The sequence below is a fragment of the Camelina sativa genome, chromosome 11, assembly GCF_030686135.1.
Source record: "Camelina sativa cultivar CO46 ecotype springtype chromosome 11, ASM3068613v1".
Taxonomy (NCBI): domain Eukaryota; kingdom Viridiplantae; phylum Streptophyta; class Magnoliopsida; order Brassicales; family Brassicaceae; genus Camelina; species Camelina sativa.
In genome coordinates, this window is record NC_141890.1 from 11,242,052 (window position 1) to 11,265,488 (window position 23,437).

A 23,437-nucleotide genomic window follows, 5' to 3' on the forward strand; every position below is an offset into this window, starting at 1 on the left:
TTTCAACGTCGTTATGATCAAATATCTAACGAAGGTGATTAAGATGTTTTTAATCAATTGCTGAAACGAACCGTTGGGAAAATAATAATTTGTGTTGTGTAGGTCCAAACATTAATCTCGAATGATTTGTTAACACCGCATGTTATTATAATTAATACGTATAAAATAGTTTTTTTTTAAAAAAATATAATGATGATGGAACACACTACACTTGTAATCTAGTGCAACAAACGACCGCTTTCTAAAGGCAGATTTAACAACCACGAAACATGGGTCCCGTATGTTCCCTTTACACAGGATCCACACATTCGGTGAACGTCGAGAAAAGCTTAAACGCACGTTCCTTACCCTCCACAAAAGAAAGCAAAACCCAGCCAGAACATGATTATTCCTTCTAATTGTGCGGACGGTGATTATTATACCTCAAAAGTGACCTTTTCTAATCCATACAGAAGAACATATATATATGTACCAACGAGTTTTTAAAGCTGTATTAATGAACCCATTACCCAAACTATGATACAATAAAAGAATATACCCCCAAAAGAAAACAATAACGTAATGTCCCAATCTTGACAACTTCTAACTTTTTTCTAAAGATGAATATTACATTCACTATTCAGTTTTTTTTTATATCATCACTTCTCTTCATTGCCGTGTCCGTAGCAACCGGTCACCGATCGTTCTCAACTCAAACGTTCTCACGGCAAGGCCAACGTCACCGATCGTAGTGTCGAGCACGTACGGAGTGTTCTCAAAAAAGACGTTAGAATCATTGAAAAGCTGACGACAAGGCTCGCGTCGCTGAGAGATAGAACCGTGGTAATGGAAGTAACGGATTTTGCTCTCGGCCTTGTGGTATGTTCTCCCTTGTAGATTCTGAGACATATGGACTCCTGTCGCGAATACATTCTCAGGCTGAACCGCGTATTTCCTATCCCGTCTTGGAACTTTCTTGACGTCTCTATACACCAATTTCTCAATTCCCCATTTCCTAAAACATTAAAACAGCATATATACCATTTAGAGATCAAATCAGTAGCATCGGTCCTAGAACTTAACCAAAACCGTATGAGGAATCAAAAGATAGAATAATTGAAACCATTCTAACTCAAACAACATGATGTGAAATAAAAGCAAAGATCTGGACCGACATAGGAGACTAATACGGAAATGCACAAAGACTTTTGCAGGTCAAGTGTTGACAGAATCATATCCCTTATTGTATACTGCACTATTTATATACTCCAAAAAAATATCAACACAACAGAGCAGCACATGGGTTTTGGTTTACGAAAAGCTCAATGATTAAAAAAAAAAATGTTTGTGTTACCTGTAAGTTCTGGCCGGACCATCACCGTCGTAACAAATCCGACTACTCATAGGCATCTGTTCAATAGTAAACTGAGAATATCCTTGCAAAGATTCCATAACCGACGAGATCGTCTCTTTCGCCGGAACATAAACGAACTCATCAACATCGAAGAAGAACATCCACTTAGCCATGAACCTATACCTATGCAAACAATCATTCACAACCATGAACTGGTTATGGTAATACCCATCGAACCGTTCTTGATCTCTGATATCATGTAACGTCACTCTCCCTAGCTCAATCCACGGCTTTAGAACCTCGAACACTTCCTCGTGGATCCCTCCGGCGTCGTGTAAAACGAAATGCGAACGTTCGCCGAAGAATCTGACGTGGTAAGCGATCCATTCCCTGACTCGCTGCGGGCTCAGGTTGCCGTATAAGGACGAGCCGCAGTAGAGGTAATCGTACTTCTTTTTCGTGGTGGTGGAGTTGTAGAGATCGAAATCGACGGAGTTTGGGGGTTCGGTTAGGACTGGGATTGAATCGGTGAGGTTGAGTTCTGGATCTCCGGTGGTGGCGTGGAGGACGAGATTACCGCCGGAGTTTTGTTGATTCACGGCGGGGAGTGACGAGAATGTGCAGTTAACGACGACTGTTGTGTAGATCCGTCCGTATCCCCAGTCGGTTAGGATTTTAGACCCGGTTGTTGAAATCGGATCTTGAGTCGGGTCGGACGAGACCCACTCGCATCTGTAGGAAGGGTGACCATACACGTGTAAAGGTTTCGATGATAATCCGATAACGGCGAACGAGTTAACGCCGCCTCTGTAAGCGCTCATGGAGACGAAGTTGTAAGCTGCTGAGCCGTAGCCAGTAAACGTCCGTTTTATAACTCCGTTAGCCAAAACTCGATCTAGCTTCACCTCCGTCGTCGGTGAGGAGAAAGAAGAAGATTGTTCAACGGTGGCTGTGGTGGTGGTGGTGGAGTTGAGAGGGAGGACGGAGGAGAAGCGAGAGATGCAGAAGCGGAAATCGGAAGTGGAGAGAGAGAAAGAAGAAGGTAAGAAAGGTAAGAGAGTGGCTAAAGTGAAGAGAACGAGTAAAGCCATGAAAGTGAGCTTGAGCTCGGCGGAGAAGTTCCAAATAACGCCGACGAGGAGCTTTTTGTCTTTGTTATGGTTTTGTTCTTTCTCTTTGACCATTGCCATGGTGACGGTGGTGGTGCTTCTTCTGTCTTCACCAGTAGATGGATCCTTCTCTCGAATGAATCAGAGAAGAAATAAAAATGTTTTTTTAAGTATAAAAGAAAAGAAAGAAGAAGATGAATTAGATTCGCTCCTCCCAAGTCGGTGAGTCGAGTCGCTTTCTATTATAGTCTGTAAATGTGTGAACGAACACACCTGTTTTTATTTTGTCTTGTTACCTGCGGCTTGCTTTAATATTAATGACATTTCCCTAATTTGTTGGGATGTTTTTTTTTTTTTTTTTTCTAAACCTTATTTAATAATAAGGGTTAATAATTATAGTACAGTAGTAACACAAAATGGTTAAGGACTTAAGGTGACCTATCAAAGGAAAAAAAACTGAATCCATTGATAATTAGAGTTTACAAACATTCATTCTTATGAAGGATGAGGGTTTTTTTTTTAGCTAGAAGTGTTTTAATTCGTTTCTTCTTTTTTTAGCAAACAAAGGATTGATAAGAAGTAAAACTGGCTTTTAATATCGTCCAGCTTTTATTTTTGGTAAAGTTATCAGAGTTCTTCATTTGGGTCGGATGGAATAATCTTACTTCAAAGTTCAAATAATTGTCTTTTCTATTTTCTGTATTATTTTGACTTGCAGACGTCAGAGAGGAAAACCGTATAGTGAAGGGAAGGTCAGGTCAAAATTATTCAGAATATATAGAGACAGAACACTTTGGAGACCCATATTTAAGAAAAAAAAAATGATATACAAACTATAGATTCCACGTTTTGCATAATAATTATGGAATCAAAATTATGAAAATTAGTATTAATTTATGTGAAGGAAAACAAATACAGTATGGGTTTATTGTATATTTTCAACATGTGATGTGCTAAACACATGTCAACACCAAAAATTTGTTGGTTATTAGTAGCCAATAAAAATTCAACACATAATAAAATGCTAATTAATGGTATACAGCTAATTTCTCTAATGATTGTGTCGTTTTTTTTTCTCATTTCAATTACCGGTTTGTTTTGTTTTTTACAGGTTAAATTTCTTAAAAAATCTGATTACGACGGCTGTTTTTGTATGCCATTTTTTTTGGTCAATAACAAAATTCGTTTTTTTTTGTATACTTTTTTGCAATTACGTAGTTTCATTTTAAACTTTTCAAGCTTCCAAGTTCCAAGATCTGTTAAGACACATGGCGCCGACGTGTATCTTTGCTTGGCTTCTCTCCAATCGTTTTGCAAACTTTCAATTTCCCTTTACTTGCGATTTCTTTCGTTTTTTTTAATTTTCACTTTGACAAAGCTTAGAAAAGTCGAAAAGCATGGACATATTTTATTACCTTAGATAGCCTCCAAAGAATATCAAATTTTTTCTATCCATATCTCGAAGAGGACCAAGGTTCAGTATTATCCTCTTTCATTTACTCTTTGCTTTCGCTCAACTAATCGAATTTACTTACAACGCAGTGGACTAGTGGTTCGGAGAAAAAAGTGTATTATATATGTTTTGGTTTAATATCATAGAACGTTTTCATATTGATAAGGCCAACGTGGCCAGGATTGTACTGAGACGTTTTTGAAAGTTGAACAACCGGACTTAAGATTTTTGACGCATAAAATTATGTTTCGGAATTTCATAATCCGACCGAGCGATTAGCATACTCAACATGTTTTGAAAACATTTTAGACATCTGCAAGATAGTTGATTTTGGCTGCCTGACCCTAAAAATAATTAAGCATGCAGTTTCTAGCTTTCTGCCGAATCTCATATTTTGGCTAACCTAAGCTAACATTTTGTCTCTACATATTTGTCAGTCTAGTTCACTAGATTTTGAAGATTAGAGGATTTGGGAAAATTACTTATATGTTTCTTTGTATAGCTAAAAATTCCAACATATTAATTGGACATAAATCTCTCTAAAACATGTGATGCATCATGTCATCTTAAGATGCCTTTGATCCTTTGATCCTTGCTAGTCTTTTAGAATAATATTCAATGATCCATTATCATATTTTATTTTGGCATAGATTGGGTTGGATAACCTACGGTGTTCGCACGATTTTAGAATGTTTTGTTTACTATCTCGTTGTTGACTTATTTTAAACAACAAAATATTAATCTGTTGAACTATACTAGATGATGTTTTTGAATACAAGCCATGCCCATAAGAACAACAACATCTCTACTCTCGTATATTTTTTTAAGTTGGATTGTCTATCATAATAATCTAGCTCGGTTTCTAGGATTTTTAAACCGTTCTTTGAGTAAATTTAATATAAATTTCACAATCTCAATATGGCAAACACTTAAGGCAAAAAAATATTATATTCACATGTGTTTCCAAAGTATTGAAGAAACTAATATTTGTCTTGGTTTCTTGAAAATCCTAAGAATCAAGAAAAGCTCTCACAACGTCAACGATTGGAGCCATACAGATTGGACATTTCTTACTGCTCCATTGCAATTCATGAGCACATTTCAGACACGTACACATATGTCCACACCTACCAAAAAAAAAGCCAACATCGCCAGTTATTATTTCAGCATTTGCGATCAGAAATCGCGATACAGAAAACGCACGTACCTATACAAAAGCGAGTCAACAGGCATCTCAGAGCAAACGCAACACTTGCGTTTCAAAGGATCTTTCTTTGAGTCTACTCGTGCTTCTACAGATGAGCCTATAAGATTGTTTTCCATCAGTTTAGTTTCTGGAAATGATGAGTTCTTAAACGTGTTATGATGATAAAACTGACCAGAACGAGAAAGATCTTGAGCTACGAATTTCTGGAAATCGATGCAAGATTTAACGGAACTTTTTATCTCGAGCATTTCTCGTTGAAGTTGCTCTATTTGACTCCTGAGTTCACTTATCGTCTGCGATTCCTGCGTTTGTTAAGTTAAAGATCTTAGTTAACTTCACAAACACGTAACCTAATTTGACAAGATAACAAGACCAAAACTCACAGATTGAGTTGTGGGGGCTGAAGATTCAGGAAGAGACAAAGTCGTGGTCGGTTCATGATCCCTGTAAATATCTTGATCCCTGAAAGTCCAAGACATCATGGTACTACTCCTTGCTGATGATTGACTGTAAACGTCGCTTGCAGCTTCAAGATTTGGCTTCTCTGGTTCTTCCTCTGTTTCATTATCTTCTTGGTTCCTTGCTGAACACTCATCTACCCACTCTTCTTTTTCTTCTTCTTCTTCTTCATCTTCGTCTTCTTCTTTTACTTGACTGATCGGTACGCGTATGTGACTTTGCACGCGAGTGATCATTAAATTATCGATCTTTTGTCGCAAATCACTAGTCAAAAAGTCTGAAACTGTTCGTCTGCACAGCATAATGCAAATTAATTAGTTTAGTCTCAAAACATCATAAGTCAAGATTCAGTAGAATATTACTGAATTACTAAGAATTTGATGAATGTCCATATAGATATATACCTTTGAATGAGATTGCAAATATCTTTTTTCTCTGATTCAGTGTTGAGAACCTCAAGATACCTTTCTTTCCTTAGATCTTCCCAGTAACTTCGAGGCCGAGATATATCGTGAATCCAATCATCCATATTCTCTCCAATGTAAAGATCGTAATCTCCATATTCATCTTCTTCTTCCATTTCGTTTTCATCCCACTCATTTACAAACTCTGCTGCTGCTTCTTTTACGCTTTCTCCCTTTTCTTTGCGTTCTACCTTCTTGGTTTCTTCATCTTCCGAATCTTTAATGCCGTTTTCCATTTTTTCATCCTGTTGTGAAGAACTCTTCCCTTTAGCCCTCTCTCTAGAGCCTTTACTAATAGATCCTTCTTCTTGTGTAACTTCTTGAGAATTGTTTCCATCAATCTCTTTACTAGACTTAGCTTCATCGTGTTGTAAATAAATTCTTTCTTTATCAGTCTCTCTAGAGCCATGACTGACAGATTTGTCTTCTTGTGTAACTTCTTGAGAATTGTTTCTCTCGATTTCTTTAGTAGACTTAGCTTCTGAGTTTTGCATAATCGGAGTTTTTTCACCATGTTGTGAAGAGTTCTTCTCTTTATCCCTCTCTCTAGAGCCATGACTCACAGCTTGTGGATTCATATTTTTATCTTCAACAATCTCTTTGGACTTAGCTTCTACAGAAGCAATCACTTCTTTGCTACCAACAACTTTTTCCACCGTCGTTTGCCTTGAAGTAGAAATACTTCTCTCCGCAGTTTCAACATTACTGATTCTTCTTGAAGCTTCTTGCAACACTTCATTTGTCTCGGTATTACCTTTGCCTTTCTCCATAACTCTTCTCCTATGCTTTTTCTCCTTGGAGTTCCACATATTCACCTTCTCAGCTATCCCCATCAAAGTGTTTCCTTCTTCTACACTTTCCCTCTCAATAGGTTTACACAAACAGTTATCTTCTTGTTTAGTAAGTTCTTGGGGTTTAATGTTTCTATCTTCAAGTTCTTTGGACTTAGATTCCATAGAAACGCAATCTTCGTTTTCCTTTCTTCTTATTACTTTCTCTGTAAACTCACACCGCGGCATCATCGTTTCCTTTGCAGTAGTAGTAATGCTTCTTTCTGCACTTTCCACATTAATGATTCTTCTTGTAGCTTCTTCCAGTACATCATTTTTCTCAATTCTCTCAGTATTAGCTTTGCCTTCAAACTTACCTTTTCTCCTATTTATTTTCTCCTCTGAGTTCCATATATTCACCTTCTCAGCTATTCCACCCAAAGCCTTCCCTTCTACAATTTCCTTAGCAACAGCTTTCTCCTTTGCTAATTCAGGACTCTCTTTGGCAACATCTTTCTCCTTAGTTTCTCGCTTTTCATCTCTCCCTTCTGTTGTAGCTTTCTTCTGAATAGTTTCTCCTACAGCTTTCTTTAAACCATTCTTATTCTCTGTAATATCACTCAAGACAGCTTTATTCGCATTATCAACCGCAGAAACCACTTCTTGATTCTCCTTTATATCATTCTTCTCATTTTTTTCCTGCAAAACCTTCTTCTCTGTAGCCTTATCTTTATCCAGAATCCGACCACGAGAAGACACAGTACTGGACGAAGATGCAGTATCAGTATTCTCAGAATTTGCCTTATATTTCCCCCTGCATTTTCATTTCCTTTGATTCATAACTCAGTTATTTCCACAAGAACTATACAAAAAAAACCTGAAAGATCAAAAAAAGTTTACCTAAGAAGATGCATCACACCAGAACCTCGAGGCGACCGGTTTAAATCAGATCCTGCTGACGATGGTTTACACCGATGTCTATCTTGAATCGCCTTGCACCTTTCGTAACATCGAATTCTAAGCGTCGACTATACAAAACAAACAAAACACACAAAGCAATAAAATCATTAGCACTAACTAAACCCTACATTTTTTAACATCATTCCTTGATGAGAGATCAACCAAATTTATATACCTGAATCCGTCCGCGATGGGTAAACTTCGAAACACAATGACGTTCTAGTAAGCAAGCCAACTCCTTTTCTCTATCACGCATCATCTGCACCAATAAATCAGCGAAAGCTTGACGACCTCTTATTCTTGGAGAACAAGTAACCTGAGGAAAACATCTCGCTTCTGTTGTCTGTACGTCTTTACTATTATCGTTGCTGCTGCTTCCATTGTCGTTATTAGTCAATGTTTCTGACTCATTGCTTAGTTTCCGGATGATATCCATAACTCTGACCTTTTCTCTATCTTTCTCTCCAGAGACTGGAGGTGGAAGGACAAGTTGTGATACACATTCAATCTCTTCTACTTCTTCTTCTTCTTCTTCCTCCTCATTGTTACCTTCTTCGATCGGCTGGATCAATAATTCAGAATCTTTAACGAATTCCTCGTTGAGATAATCCGAATTCTCTAAAGCGTTTGATCCCATAGAACTCGTTCTGCTATCGATTAGGGTTTGGTTCGAGCTTGGTGGTTGCTGCGTCGTCCTCGCCTCCCATATCTGAACGAGAGAAGAAGCAGCCATGGTTTCTTTTCTTGACGGGTTCTCCGGTTGACCCGAATTCAAATTAGACTCGGATCCTAGAGAAGAAGACGATGAAGAGACATCGTGACGAGGTTCCTCTGTTTTCGTGGCCCGATGATGAGAACATACAGAGGATTTGGTGGAATCATTGATACCATATTCATCAGAGACGACGCTACAGTTTTCGAAATGATCTCTGACAAAAACATTGAGATTCTTCTCGTAGGCAGCGACGTGTATGTTTCTGACATTGTTGCTATTGTTCTTGTTGTTGTTGTCTCCTCCTCGGGTGCATCTCTCGTGAGGACGACTCAAGACGCAATTAAAAGTTCGGCATGATGACAAGTCTACCTCAGAGGACGCCATTTCCATCAACACCCCCAAATCCAAAAAGAAATAGAAAAAAAAAAAAACACAAATCCTATAAAAACGGATCTTTCTTTACAATTTGTATTAAAAATACTCTGTTTTTAATTTATTTCTTTACCCCTTCTTGGGAAAAAGAAGAAGAACAAGAGCATCGAAACAGGTTAAACCCCATTTGATGACAAAGATTTTTCAAACAGAAACAAGAAAATGAAATTTAGAGGAAGACAAAGAGACAGAACAGGGGGAAAACGAAGAGACAAAGCCCGAAACAGAGCAATGGAGAAGAAAGAAAAAAATGTCTTGCTGTTTTTCTCTATTTTTTTTTTTTTTTAATTTAGATTTGATGTTATTATCATCCACCAATATAGGTAAATAATATTACCTTTTAGAGAAAGAAAAAGAAATAATCCAAATATTGATGAGTCGATGATTCGTGTAACACTTTAAAACAGGTTTAGAGAGGGGAGAAGACAGTGTCAAAGAAAGAGGGAGAGCATAATTATGGCATTCTCTAAACTGGAGTTGACTTGTTTTAATTGATGCTACATGTATCACTCTTTGTTTTTTTTTTTTCAATTTTACTGATAACACTAGGAGCACTTTTATTTTACATGTTTCATTTCTTTGACTCCAACAATGGATATTCAAGGAATTAATTAGAATCTAGTGTGTTTTTTTTTGGTAAGGTAGAATCTAGTGTTTTTAATTATGCATTAGAGCAGTTAACTTTAATTAGACATGAATCTGAATGTACTTCAATGATCATTGTTATTCAAAATTCAAATGTCTATTAAATTTTGAAATCAATTCTTGGATTATATTTTAAAATCTAGTGATTTCTTTTTCTTTTTTGATTTATTTAACCTCTTCTTCCAACACATGTAATAAAATCTAGCCATTATCCCATGGTTATGAAATGAATGAAATCTACATAATAAGATTAACCATTGTATATGCTAAAAATAAAGTTCCTTTGATTGTACACAAAGTAATGAATTAAAAAGTATCTCTACATAATAAGATTAATACATAGTATTTTGACTCGTGTAATTTATTACTTTGTGTGTATCTGTTGCCTTACTAAACAGACGTACTAATTTAATTCTCAAGACTTAAAAAAAGTAACAATCAAAAACAGACTTACTAATCCAATTTCTACACAAAACATCTGTTGCCTAAAATATAGAAGATGATTCACCTAAATATTGGCACTTGGTAGGTTTAAACTTTTTATTAGTGCTAAACAATTCTTAAATATCCTAGGATAGTACATGCGCTACCTCGCAAGGTTGTTTTATATTCTGTTTTTATTTTTTATTTTTTATTTTTTGGATAATATCTATATATGTTAGTAATTAAAAAATCATTATAATATAGTTTTTGACAATGTTCATTGGTAATATTTTTAGTTTTAAGTTTTTGTTATTATGTGTTCCTAGTTTTATTATTATAATAAAATTGTAGATTAAAATCAATTTTTCGTGTATTAGGATGTATTGGAGGACCATAATTATTGTTAGTTGTTTTGTTTTATTTAATCAATTTTGGCTTTTGATATTTAATGGTTTTATCAAGGTCGTGGATTGAGATTTTTTAGAATTTTTTGTTTTAAAAAAATTGTTTGATTGTGTTATATCAACTCTACTTCCTTACATGTTTATGAGATTAGTTAATTTAATTATTAAACATATAGTGAAAAAATGTTTTTTCTCGCTGAGAAAAAATTAACTCATATGAGTCGAACTTGTGTTCAAAATTGTCCAACCATTCTTTTCTTCAGATATGAAACTTTATTGAATGTTTTTAATCAAAGAAGAAATCTATCAAACATCTTTGACACATAAAATATCAAGACACTAGCAGACTTGATCAGATGTCACAATTTATTTTATTTTATTTAGAATGGACTTCAAGTAGTCAAGTTGATTGTTATAGAGATTTAGGATAAGGAGACTTTGAAATTTTGCAAATGCTTCAGGGAGCAATTTCAGTTTCCGACCAGATCAATCAACTCGGTCCAGTGATGCTCCGAACTCCGAAGCTTGATGTCATGTATTCACAACCTTTTCACTGATTTCCTCCTCCGCAACTTTCAAATAAACCTACTCAGAAGCCTCCTCCTTCCTCTTTTCTCCGTCGTCTTCCTCTTCTGGTTTGCTCTTCTCCTCTCTCTCTCTCACCTAATTTTTTTCTATAATCATTAAGTTTCTTCTTTGATTCTTTATCTTTTTTAGATCTCCCCTGTAAACCTAGAGGATCGCCTGCATTTTCCTCGTTTCTTCCTAAATATCTCAGATTTTCGCTACCCAATAATTTTCCTGATCTAGATTCGCCTCTCCTCCAAGGTCCGTGAAATGTTTTCGTCGAAGATGAACATTGAGTGAAAGATGAACAGATTTTGACACGACGACCATAGCTCTCGAGATCAATTAGCTTCTCACTTCTCCTCAAGGTTACTTGACACTTTTTCATAAGAAGATCACCACGATCCGAATTCATTCCACCGGAGAAAGAAAACTAATATATATTTCATCTCGTGTCATTATTGTTGTTCTCAAAGGATAACTTTAAGCCCACTTATTTTAAAAACTAAGTCTAATAAAATAAGATCAAGTTTAAGAGAAAAAGTGACATGGAAAAAAGAGACTTATTATAAGTTAAGACATGTTGAGTTGTATTATTTGAAATGTTTTTATTTTATTGGCTAACAATTTTACTGAAATGTCAAGATGAGAAAAACCTGTTGTCAGATGATGCATAGAAACACATCCAGTTTTCCAACAAACGACGCTAGAGGCGATTAACCAAGACTATGGCTTCGGCCGACGTCGGACGTACTCCTTCTGTTCGTCTTCCATCTTCTTAATTTATGTTATTCTTTCATAGATCTAGTTTTTTGTAAGATTCAGATTGTGTTCCAAGTCTTCTCTCATAAAAAGGAGTGTTCCAGGAAAGAAGATATTCATTTTTAAGGCAAGGTCTATCTTAATTATCTCAAGCATCTATTTTGGTGATTATGATTATGGTTGAAGAATGAAGATTATGGGTGTAAAAGATGAAATGGATCTCGTTTATGGTTATACAAAACTTATAGCAGATCTTCAAGTGGCGCCATGGCTATTATCTCCCAGATATTTTTAAAGGCAGAGGAAGACAATCATACATATATCACAGATCTATATATATATATATAGTTTATATATAATAATTGTTTTTATTTTATATCTCTTCAATAGAGTTTGATTCCGGCGAATGATCATCTGCAAATTCTTCTGCCGGTTGGTGTTTTAATGATTGTGAAGTGAATTTGGTATTTTCATAGTTGGATGATAGCCAAGAATTGCAACGACTTGGGTTCGAGCACGAAGAAGGAAAATAACAGACTTGATTATCTGTTAGTGAGTAAATTCTTCTAGACAAGAAGCATCGTTAAATTCACTTCTTTTGTTGTATCGTTTCTTCTTTATTGATCATAAATGTATCTTTATGTGGATCATTTATCTGTAATTTTGTAAATTCTTATTCGAAGTCAATGAAAATAGATGTTAAAAAAAAAAAAAAAAAACATCCAGTTTTTATTGTATCGATGACTAACTAATTATATTAAGGAATTGGGCTCTAATCTGATAGAAACAAGCCCAAGCCCATTTGAATTTTGACACGTAGACAAAACAATCACACACAGATACACTAAACCCGGTGATCGGAGACTCGTCGCACTTACAAAAAAAAAAAAAAAATCAACAAATTTCAGGAAGATCCGAAGAAGAAAGAGAAACGATGCCTCTGAGTGCGACAATGGTTGGAGCTTTACTGGGTCTTGGTACCCAGATGTACTCTAACGCCCTCCGTAAACTCCCTTACATGCGCCGTAAGTCTCCACGACAACAACAACCCTAATTTCGATTTTTTTCTCATTTTGCTGTGAAAATGCGATTCCGATTTGTTCTGATTTAATTGTGAAATTGGATGTTGAAATATATTTGTTGTTAGATCCGTGGGAACATGTGGTGGGTATGGGACTTGGTGCTGTGTTCGCGAACCAGCTCGTCAAATGGGATGTGAAGCTCAAGGAAGATCTCGATGTGATGCTCGCTAAGGCTAGAGCTGCCAATGAGCGCCGTTACTTTGGTATTATTCGCTTCTCATATTCGCTCTATCAGCTTAATTTTGTGTTGATTTTTGTTAAAATCTTTGGCAATGGAAACTTAGGCTACATCATTTTCGTTTGAATCTTTGTGCAGCCTAATTAGCTCGTGGCATATCCATTTTGTTAGGCTATCGCTGTGAAAAGTTAGACAATTTGAGCAACATAATGTTACGAAGATCTTAATGAAAATGGAAAGATGGATACTTTTTTGATTGTTTCTTTGGTTCTAGAGTGAGTTAGGTTGTAACTTCTAAGTAAGATTATATTACAGTATGTGATAAGCAGAGAATAGATGTGAATTTGAAAGGAACCAAAAATGTTGATGTGTCTAGCTTTAGTTAGAGGGTATAGCTCCATGGAAGTTGCTAAGCTTAGATAAACGCTTATTAACAAGATTTTTGACAAATGTTTAAGCTTTAGGACTTTTTTTCTTTAGTTTCAAGTTAAAATCTCTATTCGTTGATCACCATTGGCAAATGCCTATTTGCGGCAGAATTTGTTGTGTTACAATTCTTGTTTTGGTGGATTGAATGAGTTTGCATACTTGGATGTATTGACCTTTTTACTTGTATAACTTGGAAAATTCGTACTTTTCTTTTGTGTAATGCAGATGAAGATCGGGATTAATTATTGGGTGACCTTTTGAAGTCTTCAGAGAAGACAATATCTTCCTCTGAAATCTCATCTCAAGTGTTTGTTTTGTTTGACCTTCCCTGTAAAAGCTATTATTTTCCCTGTCTTTAGAGCTGAGTTCTCTTTTGCTTCGGCACTGGAGTTCTTTTCATTTAATGTTTTTGGTTATGAACCTAAAGATTTGTGTTTTCACAATCTGAATCTGTTTGTACCTGGTTAATAATGGTGAATGATAAACCTTGCAAGCATTTTTGTCTTCTTTTATGAGAATACATAATTTCAGAATCACTTTGTTTAAAATTTGGTTCAAGTTGTATGACAGTATGTGTTCGTGTAACAAGATGGTTCAAGTTTGACACAATCGTTGTACTGAACCATGAATCTATACAAAGCAGAAACAGAATTGCAGAAGGAAAGAAAAATTAAATTCACAGTTTTTAGTCTCCAAAATCATTTGCTGGGATCAGTTTTTAGTTTTTACTTTTTACAGCTTCTTATAACCGGCTGTTCTGTTGTTGTAGACATGGAGAAGACTATCACAAGCTTGTCTAGAAGATGGTCTCTCTTGGGGAGAAGTCTTTGTGCACTGAAGTGCAATCTCAAGCACTTGATAAGCTGCATCTTCCGCAAATGGCAAAAGTGGCTTGAGCTTTGGATCTATGAGCTTATCTCTCGCAGAACCCGCTATCTCAAGATGTGTTTCAACCCATCTCACCATGTCCATCTCTGCACCAAACACTGAGTCGGTTGGCATTTTCCCAGTCACAATTTCCATCAACACTATCCCCATACTGTAAACGTCGCTCTTCTCAGTCGCCTTCAACGAATAAGCATACTCTGGAAACACAATATCAAACATTTGGATTTTAAACAGTGAATACGCAAGAAAGATTAAAAACATGAGAAGATGAGTAAGTACCTGGAGCGATGTAGCCATAAGAGCATGCAAACCAGGTATTCGAATCTGTGTTGGTGTCGTAGTTCTCAGTTAAGACCTTGGCCAGACCAAAGTCTCCTAAGTGTGCTTCCATGTTTGAATCCAGGAGCACATTACTGGATTTGATATCACGGTGAACGATTGGGGGAACACAGTCATGATGAAGGTACTCTACTCCTTGAGCCAATCCTACTGCTATTCTCAATCTTGCTTCCCAGTCCAAAAGCTTCTTCTTTTTATCGATCACTGGCTTCTCGTCATGAAGCCAATCCCAAACACTTCCATTCTTCATGTACTCATAGATCAACAGATTCAATCCTTCTGACTTGCTGCTGCAGTAACCCATTAGCTTAACTAGATGTCTATGTCTGATTGTTCCAAGCGTCTTAACTTCTCTGCTGAAGCTCTTGTTTGACATGAGATCATCTTTCCAGAGAATCTTTTTCACAGCAACAGTCTCACCATTGTCAAGCTCGGCCTTGTAAACCTTCCCAGAGCCTCCTGATCCAATCATGAACTCCTCGCTTAGATTATGTGTGGCTTCCATAATGTCTTCCCACTTGATATCTGACTTTGAAGCTCCGTTTCGAAAGAGAGGCTTGTGTGTAGCTTGTGAAGAAGAGTTAGAAGATGAGTACATAGTGCTTCCATCCTGGACTTTCTTGAAGAAATCATGCCTTTGTTTGAAGAAGAGAGCGATTACAAGTATCATCAAACCAATCGCTGTCAATGCTGAGATTGCTGATATTATCACAACTGATCTGGCACTAAGACCCTGTTGCTTGTTGTGACTTCCAACTCTGTTGCAGCGACTAAGAGGGCTTCCACAGAGACCTGTGTTGCCTACGAAGGAATCAGCTGGCCATCTTGAGAACTGCTTCTTGAGTTTGCCTCCAAAGTTATTGAAAGAGAGATTGAGATAGCCTAAACTCTTCATGTCCCCTACCGCGCCAGGAACTTCCCCTGTAAGCTGATTGTGAGACAAATCAAGTGTTTCCAGCTTTGATAATGTCCCAATTGTTGAAGGTATATCTCCGGTAAAGTTATTGTAACTGAGGTCCAAAGCACTTTGAAGATCTCGAAGCTGTCCAATCTCAACTGGGATTTCTCCTGTTAAGCTGTTTCTTGATAACCGAAGCTCGTATAGCTTGCTGAGCTTTCCCATAGCTTGAGGAAGTGTACCTGAAAACTGGTTCTTATCAAGGTTAAGTACATTGAGAGCTCCCAAGTTGCCAATCTCCTGTGGGATCGACCCGTTAAGGTAGTTTCCATCAAGAGACAACACAAGCAGCTTTGTACAGTTGAACAGCTCAGTAGGTAAAGACTCAACAAACTGATTAGAAGAAAGCTTGAGCTCTCCTAACTGTGAAAGCTTTCCAAGCCATGGAGGTAAGGGACCTGAAAGAAAATTGTTATTGAGATCAATGTGCGTCAGCTTCTTGCACAAGATGAGCTGTAGCGGAATGGTTCCTGTGAGAGAATTGCTTGAGATATCCAACAGAGACAACTCACGGATTTTCCCCAACGTCCAAGGGATTCTTCCTGTGAATTGATTCTTCCCTAACCTGAGACGATCAAGATTTGGAGAGTTTCCTAGCTCCAGAGGAATCTCATCTTCAAAACCATTGTTGGTGACATCGAATGAGAGATACGAGCTTGAACCACACAATGGATGAATGGTACCATTGAGCATGTTGTGAGATAGATTGATTCTGGTGAGGTTCTTCATATTGATAAGTGAATCAGGAAGATTCCCCTGGAGAGAATTGTTGTAAAGCATCAACTGTTCCAATCCCTTTATGAACCCGAACGATGAAGGAATCGATCCCAAGAGCTGATTATCAGCCAAATCCAATATCTTCAGGTGATGACAGTTACCTAAACTGGCGGGAAGGCCACCCATGAGCTCGTTTTGTCTCAAGTGAAGTAGGTTAAGCTCCTTTAATCTTCCTATTGAAGAAGGAATCTCTCCTTCGAAATGATTCCCGAACAGATCGATCATCTTCAAGCTTGTGCAGTTTCCAATCTCTTTTGGAATTTCCCCTGAGAATCGATTCTCGTAAAGATACAGAACCTCCAATTTCTTCAGCGCGCTGATCTCCTTTGGTAACTTGCCTTCCAAGTTATTGTGATACAACACAAGCCATTGTAGATTGGTGAGGTTTGATACCGAAGGAGATAACGTACTATCCAAGGTATTGTTGTGGAGGTAAAGATCCGTGAGTTCGACTAGCTGAAACAATGCTTCAGGGATCGAGCCAATGAGAGTATTGTTCGACAAATCGAGCTGTCTAAGCGATTGACATTTGCTTAATTCCGCTGGGATTTCACCTGAAAGCTGAGTTCCAGACAGAACCAATTGCTCCAAGCTCGTGTTGTTCGAACATATACTCTTTGGTAAAGAACCAGAGAAACGATTGTTTGCTAAAACCAAATCAAGAAGCTCACTCATGTTCCAGAGCTCTTCAGGTATCTCTCCGGTGAGATGATTCTCCGATAAATCAAGAGTCTGAAGATTTCTCAGATCAGCTAAACTCTTTGGGCTAACACCTTCAAGCTGGTTTGCCATCAAGTTAAGGTACTGGAGCTGTCTCATTTCACCGAGCTGACTCGGTATTTCTCCGGTGAGACTATTGTTCGCCAGGTTAAGTATCTCGAGGTTCTCAAGACGTCCCAGCTCCGCCGGTATAGTCCCGTTGAGCATGTTCTCAGCCGCAGTGAGCACAGTGAGATCAGAGCAGTTCCCTAACTCCGCCGGAATCGGTCCTTCAAGATAGTTATCTTGCAGTACCAACGACTGAACCCGAACGAGTCGACCGAGCTGACTCGGTATAGGACCGGTGAGTCTACAAGAGGCAAGTGCAAGCATCTGTAGGTTAACCAAGTTCCCTAACGTCTCAGGTATGGCTCCGACGAGCTCATTGTCTCCGATCCTGAGAGACCGGAGACTGACGAGGGAGCCGAGTTGACTCGGAATCTCGCCGGTGAGTTGGTTGGAAAATAGAAACAGAGACTCCAAGGAAGTAAGGTTGGAGAGAGCAGTTGGGATGGGACCAACTAGATTGTTGGAAGATAGATCAAGGTGGATTAGGTTGTCTAACCGGCCAAACCAAGGTGAAATCGAACCGGTTAATCCTAAACCGGTGAGGTTTAGAGCAATTACACGGAATAAACCGGTATCGTCGCATGTGACTCCGGTCCAAGAACAGTAGTTGACGTTAACAGCGTTCCATTGTCGGAGAGGATCGTCTTCTTCTTGATTCGTGACGAAAGATTTCTTCACCTCGAGAAGTGTCTGAAGATCGTTGTTGATACCGGGTTGGCATGAACCGGACATGAGTGAAGAACAGAGGATGAACAGGAGGAGGAGAAGAACTTGTGATTGCATGGTTTCTTTTTTTTCTTTCTTCTTTCTTGTTCTTTTTTTTACTGAGGAAGCAATGGTTTTAAGAAAAGGGTTATGGGGTTTTTATGGCGTTTGTACGATTGTAGAGACTGAGGGAGAAGAGAACTGATTGGCCATTCGAACGGTGCATAGCTCACATACAGGTAGGGACTCTCTCTTGAGTAAATGCAGAGGAACACAAAGGCTTTGGTATTTAATTTGAGTTTCTCTCTTCTATCTCTCTTTTGCTCTTTTACTGTTTTATTGAGGGATGGAGAGATGGGGCAATGTGGGGGACAGATCGAGAGAGAGAGAGAGAGGTCAAAAGGGTCAGAGGAGAGATGTGGGAAAATGGAATTGAGAAGGCAGGCTCTCCTTAAATGAATGTTGAGGCTTTTTATCAGTTGCGGCAAAGGTCAACGGTCACACCAATTTATATAAGATATTCGTGTGTTTACATATTCGTCCGTGTAGACATGTTGTTAATTATGTTACACTTAAACTGTGCCTAAACTTTGACATAACATTATTGGTCTTCTATAGAAAACCACAGAACATATAAATAATAAAAGAGTGTACTCTGCATTCACATCATACTTGTAAGTATAGGTAGTAAAAGCCAACATATAAACGAAATCGTAACAAAGTATACGTTGCGATTTCGCCTATTGACCAAAGTACAAGCTTATGTAATTTGTCAGGAGTTCCGATCATATAGCATCTCTAGTTATGTTGTTCCTTCGCCAAAATGAAAACTCGGGGATAGGTTAAAAAGAAATCGATCATTCCACTTCACAAAGTTTATCATTTCAATGTATTAATCTATCGGTACATGATTACTACTTTGAATATAGAGTGTCGACTCTACACGATTTCTCTTTTTCTTTTTTCTTTTTTACTGTCTTTGAGACGCAATCATTTGATTTATATCAAAACCCAATTTCGTGAGAAGTTCAAAGTTTTTTTTTTGTTTTTCCTGTTTTATTTCAAGAAAATTAGTTGTTTAAGTATTAGTATTAGACTTTTAGATTATATCTAAAAAGTAATAATAATGAAAACAAAATTGTTTATTTTTCTCTTCTAAAAATGGTGATGCATGGCTTTGACCTTGGCCAGCGAAAAAGAGTGGTTGAGAAAATGACTTGGTTGAATGATATTTTGTATCTTTATTTTTTTTTTTTGCTTTGGTCAAGTGTGTTAGCTTCTCATCACTTCAACCTTTTCACGATAAAGAGAGCAGTTGTGTTTCCATATCTTTATAAATTTACGTACGTACATTAATATGTCATCATGTGATACCCTATATACTATTATTACCAAGTCAAATAAAATTTACTCATCAATTTTTTTTCTATTAGTAGTATTTTACCAATAGACGTTTCGATGACACATTAACAAATCAAATGTTTATTGACGAACTAATGACAAGTGATCAACGTACGACCAAGTTTTCAACATTTTCCCATCCCATTGAGTTGATGTTTTATTTTTGTTTCCCTTGAATGATTGGGGTTAATTATTTGTATGTGTGCTTATAAGTTTTTTGTTCATTAATTTGAAATCTAGCTTGAATTTCATTATTCCTATCTAATTATAAATAGAAATGGAATAATACCTCAAGATCACTTTATGTCATTTTCTAATATAGTTATTTATATAAAAAATTTGGTTGACCGTGATAACGCTAGATCGAATCAAGCATACGTACAACAACTTGTTCGATAATTAGACGGGGATAACTTATAATTAAAAAAATGCTAATATCCTATTGAACTAGGTTCTCAATCCAAAAGAATGAGACAAAGGAATCATCTTCGATCCACCAAAAAGGTCAAGATGCTTCATTTTATTTTATTTTTGTTTATTGTTTGGTTGAGTATACTTTATTTTAATCATAAATTCAAAGTAATTAATATATTGGGTAATTTCAATATGCATGGCAAGAAGCCAAGAATTGTGAAACACATAGTGGTTTTAATTCAAGAATAAGAAACTCAATATATTGAAGATATAATAATAACATAAGAGAATTATTATGAATCGAGTTAGTCAAATCATATGTCTAACTTGATTATACTTAAGTTTAATCATATATTCAAAGTAATATATAGAGTAATTTCATTGCATGGCAAGAATTGTGAAACACATAGTGGTTTTACTCCAAGAATTGAAATTCAAAATACTGACGATATAATTAGATAAGAGAATTATTGTGAATCAAGTTAGTCAATGTATCATATAAGTAGCCAAAGGTTAAAAAATGGATTGCGTAGCTTATGGTTCTGTATAACTCAAAAGTAGGTTTGTTTGGTTTGGACCGTAACTTTTTTTGAAAAAAGAGTAATGCTTGACAAAGAGTAGAAGAGACGCAATAGGATTTGATTGATTAGGGTAACCACAAGGTTAAATTAGTATAAGTAATAATTAATTATTGAGACTAATCAATCATCATCGCCTTTTTTACAGCTGAGAACGTTCAACAAGCAACATCAAAATTTGAAGTTCGACAAATTAGCCTAAAACATTTGAGACTCATAATATCATACTAAGGGGGTTCAATAATTAAGGGATAATTTGAGTCTTAAACTAGTCCCACCAAATGATTTTACTTGTAACCACCATTTCAAGATCAGAAAAAAAGAAAACACATGATTCCAAAGCGTTGGTTGGCTAATCAACCCCATTAAAACAGCCAAAAAGAAGATTATCACTGGTTTACGATATAACAAACTAAGAAATTTAGTCTAACTGTTCCATACTAGTACATAAACTTACACTAAACAAGAATCCAGAACCTTTCAATTCCATGGTGCAGTTTCTAAGTAGCTCAAAGGCAGGGGGGACTAAGTACGAATTGGATCAATACAATAACCGTTCTTGATAGATGTCAAGTGCCTTGATGATCTTTCCAATGAACATCTTCCTGTGCATTCTATACTTAACCGCTGTCACAAACGTTGTCCTTGCTTCTGACATTGAATCTGTCACGAAAAAGAAAGCTTAAGTGTTAATCTTTATTCGAAATAACTAATCAGTGTATACACATATCTTTAGTTAGACAATACCTAGCAATTTCTGGTCTTGCTCTGCTGTTGTTGGATATTCCGCAAGCATCTTTCGACATTCATCTTGCAACTCTTTAACTGCTTTTTTCTCCGCACTTGGAATTGGAGGAAGATCTATGTCTGACCAAGTTGGCAATATCCTTGCTGCAGCTATAACTGCTCCATCAACAAAAGTATCACCTCCTGATAACTCGCCTGCCATAGATTTAGGTAAACATTCATGCTCATTTCTCTTTCTTTTGTTGAGGAATAGAGAGCAAACGAAAGCAAACGAACTTACTATCATGGTAATATTCTTCAGGAAGACCAAATATATTGAAGACAGATAAAAAGGAATTTAAATGGATGCGAGCATCTCCAGAGAACTTTATAGCATCCCACGGATTCTGCAGCAGACCCAAAAATAACATAAACAAACAAACAAACTAGCAAAGTAACCATAGATTGGGGTAAAACGAATGTTTTGTTGTGAAAAGCATTACCACAGGAGTAGAGAAGCCATATCTTTCCATAAGCATGTTGTTCTTCTGTCCTGGCATGTAGTTAATCGTCATCTGCCAAAAGCATTATAGGAAAATGAGATTAGATAATGCAGTGAAGTGAACCTGACACTTTAGGAACATTTTGAGTCCCTTACCTCTTCACCTTTCTTGATTGCTTGACCAGCATTTGACATAACCTCAAGCATGCGATCTTTAGGACGCCAATGTAAGAAACAGTTTGGTTCAAAGGAGTGGTTTAGCATGTCTGCAGAGAAGTTGATCAAATAATTCCATGATCAATTGTGAGCCTTCGACACCAATTTCATTGATAGTAAATCTTAATTTATCAACAACCAATCAACAAAATCGTCCTTACCAGCATAAGGAATCATCATATTTAATTCCTGAACTAAAGCACCGACTCTAGTTTGCATACTGATGCATCGTGTCTGTGCGATACTAACCGCCCAAATGAATCTTTCTGGATCCTCAGCTAGCCTTTTGATTTTCAGAGGAACACCTGAATGCTGAGTTGGAATTACAACTTGTCAATGAACAAAACAGCTATAACCAAAAAATGTACAAGACATATATTGCAAAACAAATATTAGGCTTCATGCCTCGTTACCCAATTCTTTTCCCAAAATTCTAGGACTCGTTTCTGTTGTTGTCTAATAGTTGAAACAAGATCAGGATCTTGAAGCTCCGCAAGGTCTTCCTATATCAAAAACACACACAGAGTTAGATATCATCAACCATAACATCAAAAGAACAGCTAATAAATAATGTAACAACTAGAAGTAAATGTGATCAGTTTCAACTCAACGCACCTCCGTAGCTAGAAGCAAGCTGCTGCACTCATCAGCAGCTGGCAGAAAATCACCATAGAGTCGCCAGAAGTGATCTTCCCGATCAAAAGCAAATAACAGAAGACACGCTAATCTGAGATCCCAATCAATCTGTAATAACCAAACACACTTTGTTAACAATGAAATGGACTTTGAGAAAGATGATGATATCAAATAGCACAAAATGTGTTATTTACCTCAGGATCAGTTGAGTTGATGATATCGAAAATGGGATGACCAATTGGAACAATATCAGGGAAAAACATCCAAGGATGCTTCTGTCTAATAGTTATCATCAGTTCTAAAGGAATCTCCATTATCACCTGCAGTGAGAGAGAAAAAAAACAGTTCAAACGAGAATGCCTTAAAAGATAAAAAAAAAAGGTGTGAACTTTAAAACTAAAGAAGACTGACTCTAGCTCGACGGCGAGGTTCAATATCCTTAGAGGCATAGATACCAAAACCATCTGGGCCTTCTTTAAACTCAACCCCATAAGCTCTCACACTACGAACATATCCGATTTTGTAGAAATCCGGATCTGCTGGCTCCAGCTGCTAATGAAGAATCAATTTCACAGATGAGGGGCCAATGCACAAAATTGTCTAAAGTTACTTCCTTTAGAACTCATTTAAACCTTAAAAGACTCAAGATTTCAAGATTTTACCTCGGACGAAGACGATTCTTCAGAAGCAGGAGATTGAAACAGAGGGAAAGGTTGTGTCTGAAGAGAAGTAACTTTGATGGGTCGGACACCATTTTGTCTCTCTCTTACGAAATTGCTTCTGGGTCTTGGTGCTGATACAGTTCCGTTGTAGAAACCCTTTGTGTCCCGGAAAAAATTTGAGTAGTCAGAAAATTTCAGACAGAGACGCAACAAAAGTTATATAGAGAGACATGATTAAGAAGAACCTGGGGTTTGGAGATGAAGGTGTTGGTCAGGTACTGAAGAGAGACTGAAGAAGCCATTCCTGAACTGAAAAAAGAAATGGGGTTTAGGAGAGGGAGACGAAGATCGTTATCCTTTGTTTTCAAGTTTTTGTTGTAATTACGGGATATATTAAATATGTGATAAAATATGA

The 23,437-nt window shown here is 37.0% G+C and overlaps 5 protein-coding genes and 1 long non-coding RNA gene across 8 annotated transcripts; 2 read left to right on the forward strand and 4 right to left on the reverse strand.

Moving 5' to 3' along the window:
* Positions 1-447: 447 nt before the first annotated feature.
* Positions 448-2,795, reverse strand: LOC104723016 (galactan beta-1,4-galactosyltransferase GALS3). The gene is made up of 2 exons (XM_010441307.3): positions 1,334-2,795; positions 448-994 (listed from the first exon to the last, which is right to left on the reverse strand). The coding sequence occupies exons 1-2, from the start codon at positions 2,521-2,523 to the stop codon at positions 649-651; spliced, it is 1,536 nt and encodes a 511-aa protein (XP_010439609.1). The 5' UTR covers positions 2,524-2,795; the 3' UTR covers positions 448-648.
* Positions 2,796-4,777: 1,982 nt separating this feature from the next.
* On the reverse strand, positions 4,778-9,468 carry LOC104723017 (uncharacterized). Its single transcript, XM_010441308.2, has 7 exons — positions 7,931-9,468; positions 7,696-7,823; positions 5,966-7,609; positions 5,486-5,852; positions 5,275-5,404; positions 5,103-5,199; positions 4,778-5,022 (listed from the first exon to the last, which is right to left on the reverse strand). Exons 1-7 carry the CDS (start codon positions 8,858-8,860, stop codon positions 4,905-4,907), a joined length of 3,414 nt encoding a protein of 1,137 aa, XP_010439610.2. The 5' UTR covers positions 8,861-9,468; the 3' UTR covers positions 4,778-4,904.
* A 430-nt stretch (positions 9,469-9,898) lies between these two features.
* Positions 9,899-11,483, forward strand: LOC147933851 (uncharacterized). 2 transcript variants are annotated; one of them, XR_015571720.1, is made up of 3 exons: positions 9,904-10,072; positions 10,836-11,009; positions 11,092-11,483. It is a non-coding gene; the product is annotated as an uncharacterized LOC147933851 (long non-coding RNA). The 2 variants fall into 2 exon arrangements; XR_015571719.1 differs by having other exon boundaries at positions 9,899-11,009.
* Positions 11,484-12,507: 1,024 nt separating this feature from the next.
* Positions 12,508-13,888, forward strand: LOC109127733 (uncharacterized). Its single transcript, XM_087473692.1, has 3 exons — positions 12,508-12,728; positions 12,851-12,988; positions 13,618-13,888. Exons 1-3 carry the CDS (start codon positions 12,638-12,640, stop codon positions 13,632-13,634), a joined length of 246 nt encoding a protein of 81 aa, XP_087329818.1. The 5' UTR covers positions 12,508-12,637; the 3' UTR covers positions 13,635-13,888.
* Positions 13,889-13,917: 29 nt separating this feature from the next.
* LOC104723018 (LRR receptor-like serine/threonine-protein kinase GSO1) lies at positions 13,918-18,550 on the reverse strand. Its single transcript, XM_010441310.3, has 2 exons — positions 14,560-18,550; positions 13,918-14,477 (listed from the first exon to the last, which is right to left on the reverse strand). Exons 1-2 carry the CDS (start codon positions 17,963-17,965, stop codon positions 14,125-14,127), a joined length of 3,759 nt encoding a protein of 1,252 aa, XP_010439612.1. The 5' UTR covers positions 17,966-18,550; the 3' UTR covers positions 13,918-14,124.
* Positions 18,551-20,611: 2,061 nt separating this feature from the next.
* On the reverse strand, positions 20,612-23,382 carry LOC104723020 (protein PLASTID TRANSCRIPTIONALLY ACTIVE 14). Of its 2 annotated transcripts, none has more exons than XM_010441312.3 (12): positions 23,268-23,382; positions 23,023-23,178; positions 22,772-22,909; positions 22,555-22,680; positions 22,340-22,468; positions 22,138-22,227; positions 21,886-22,036; positions 21,665-21,774; positions 21,510-21,581; positions 21,308-21,413; positions 21,028-21,222; positions 20,612-20,943 (listed from the first exon to the last, which is right to left on the reverse strand). In XM_010441312.3, the coding sequence occupies exons 1-12, from the start codon at positions 23,322-23,324 to the stop codon at positions 20,822-20,824; spliced, it is 1,452 nt and encodes a 483-aa protein (XP_010439614.2). In that variant the 5' UTR covers positions 23,325-23,382; the 3' UTR covers positions 20,612-20,821. The 2 variants fall into 2 exon arrangements, with proteins under 2 accessions (XP_010439614.2, XP_010439613.2); XM_010441311.3 differs by having other exon boundaries at positions 22,772-22,912.
* Positions 23,383-23,437: the final 55 nt, after the last annotated feature.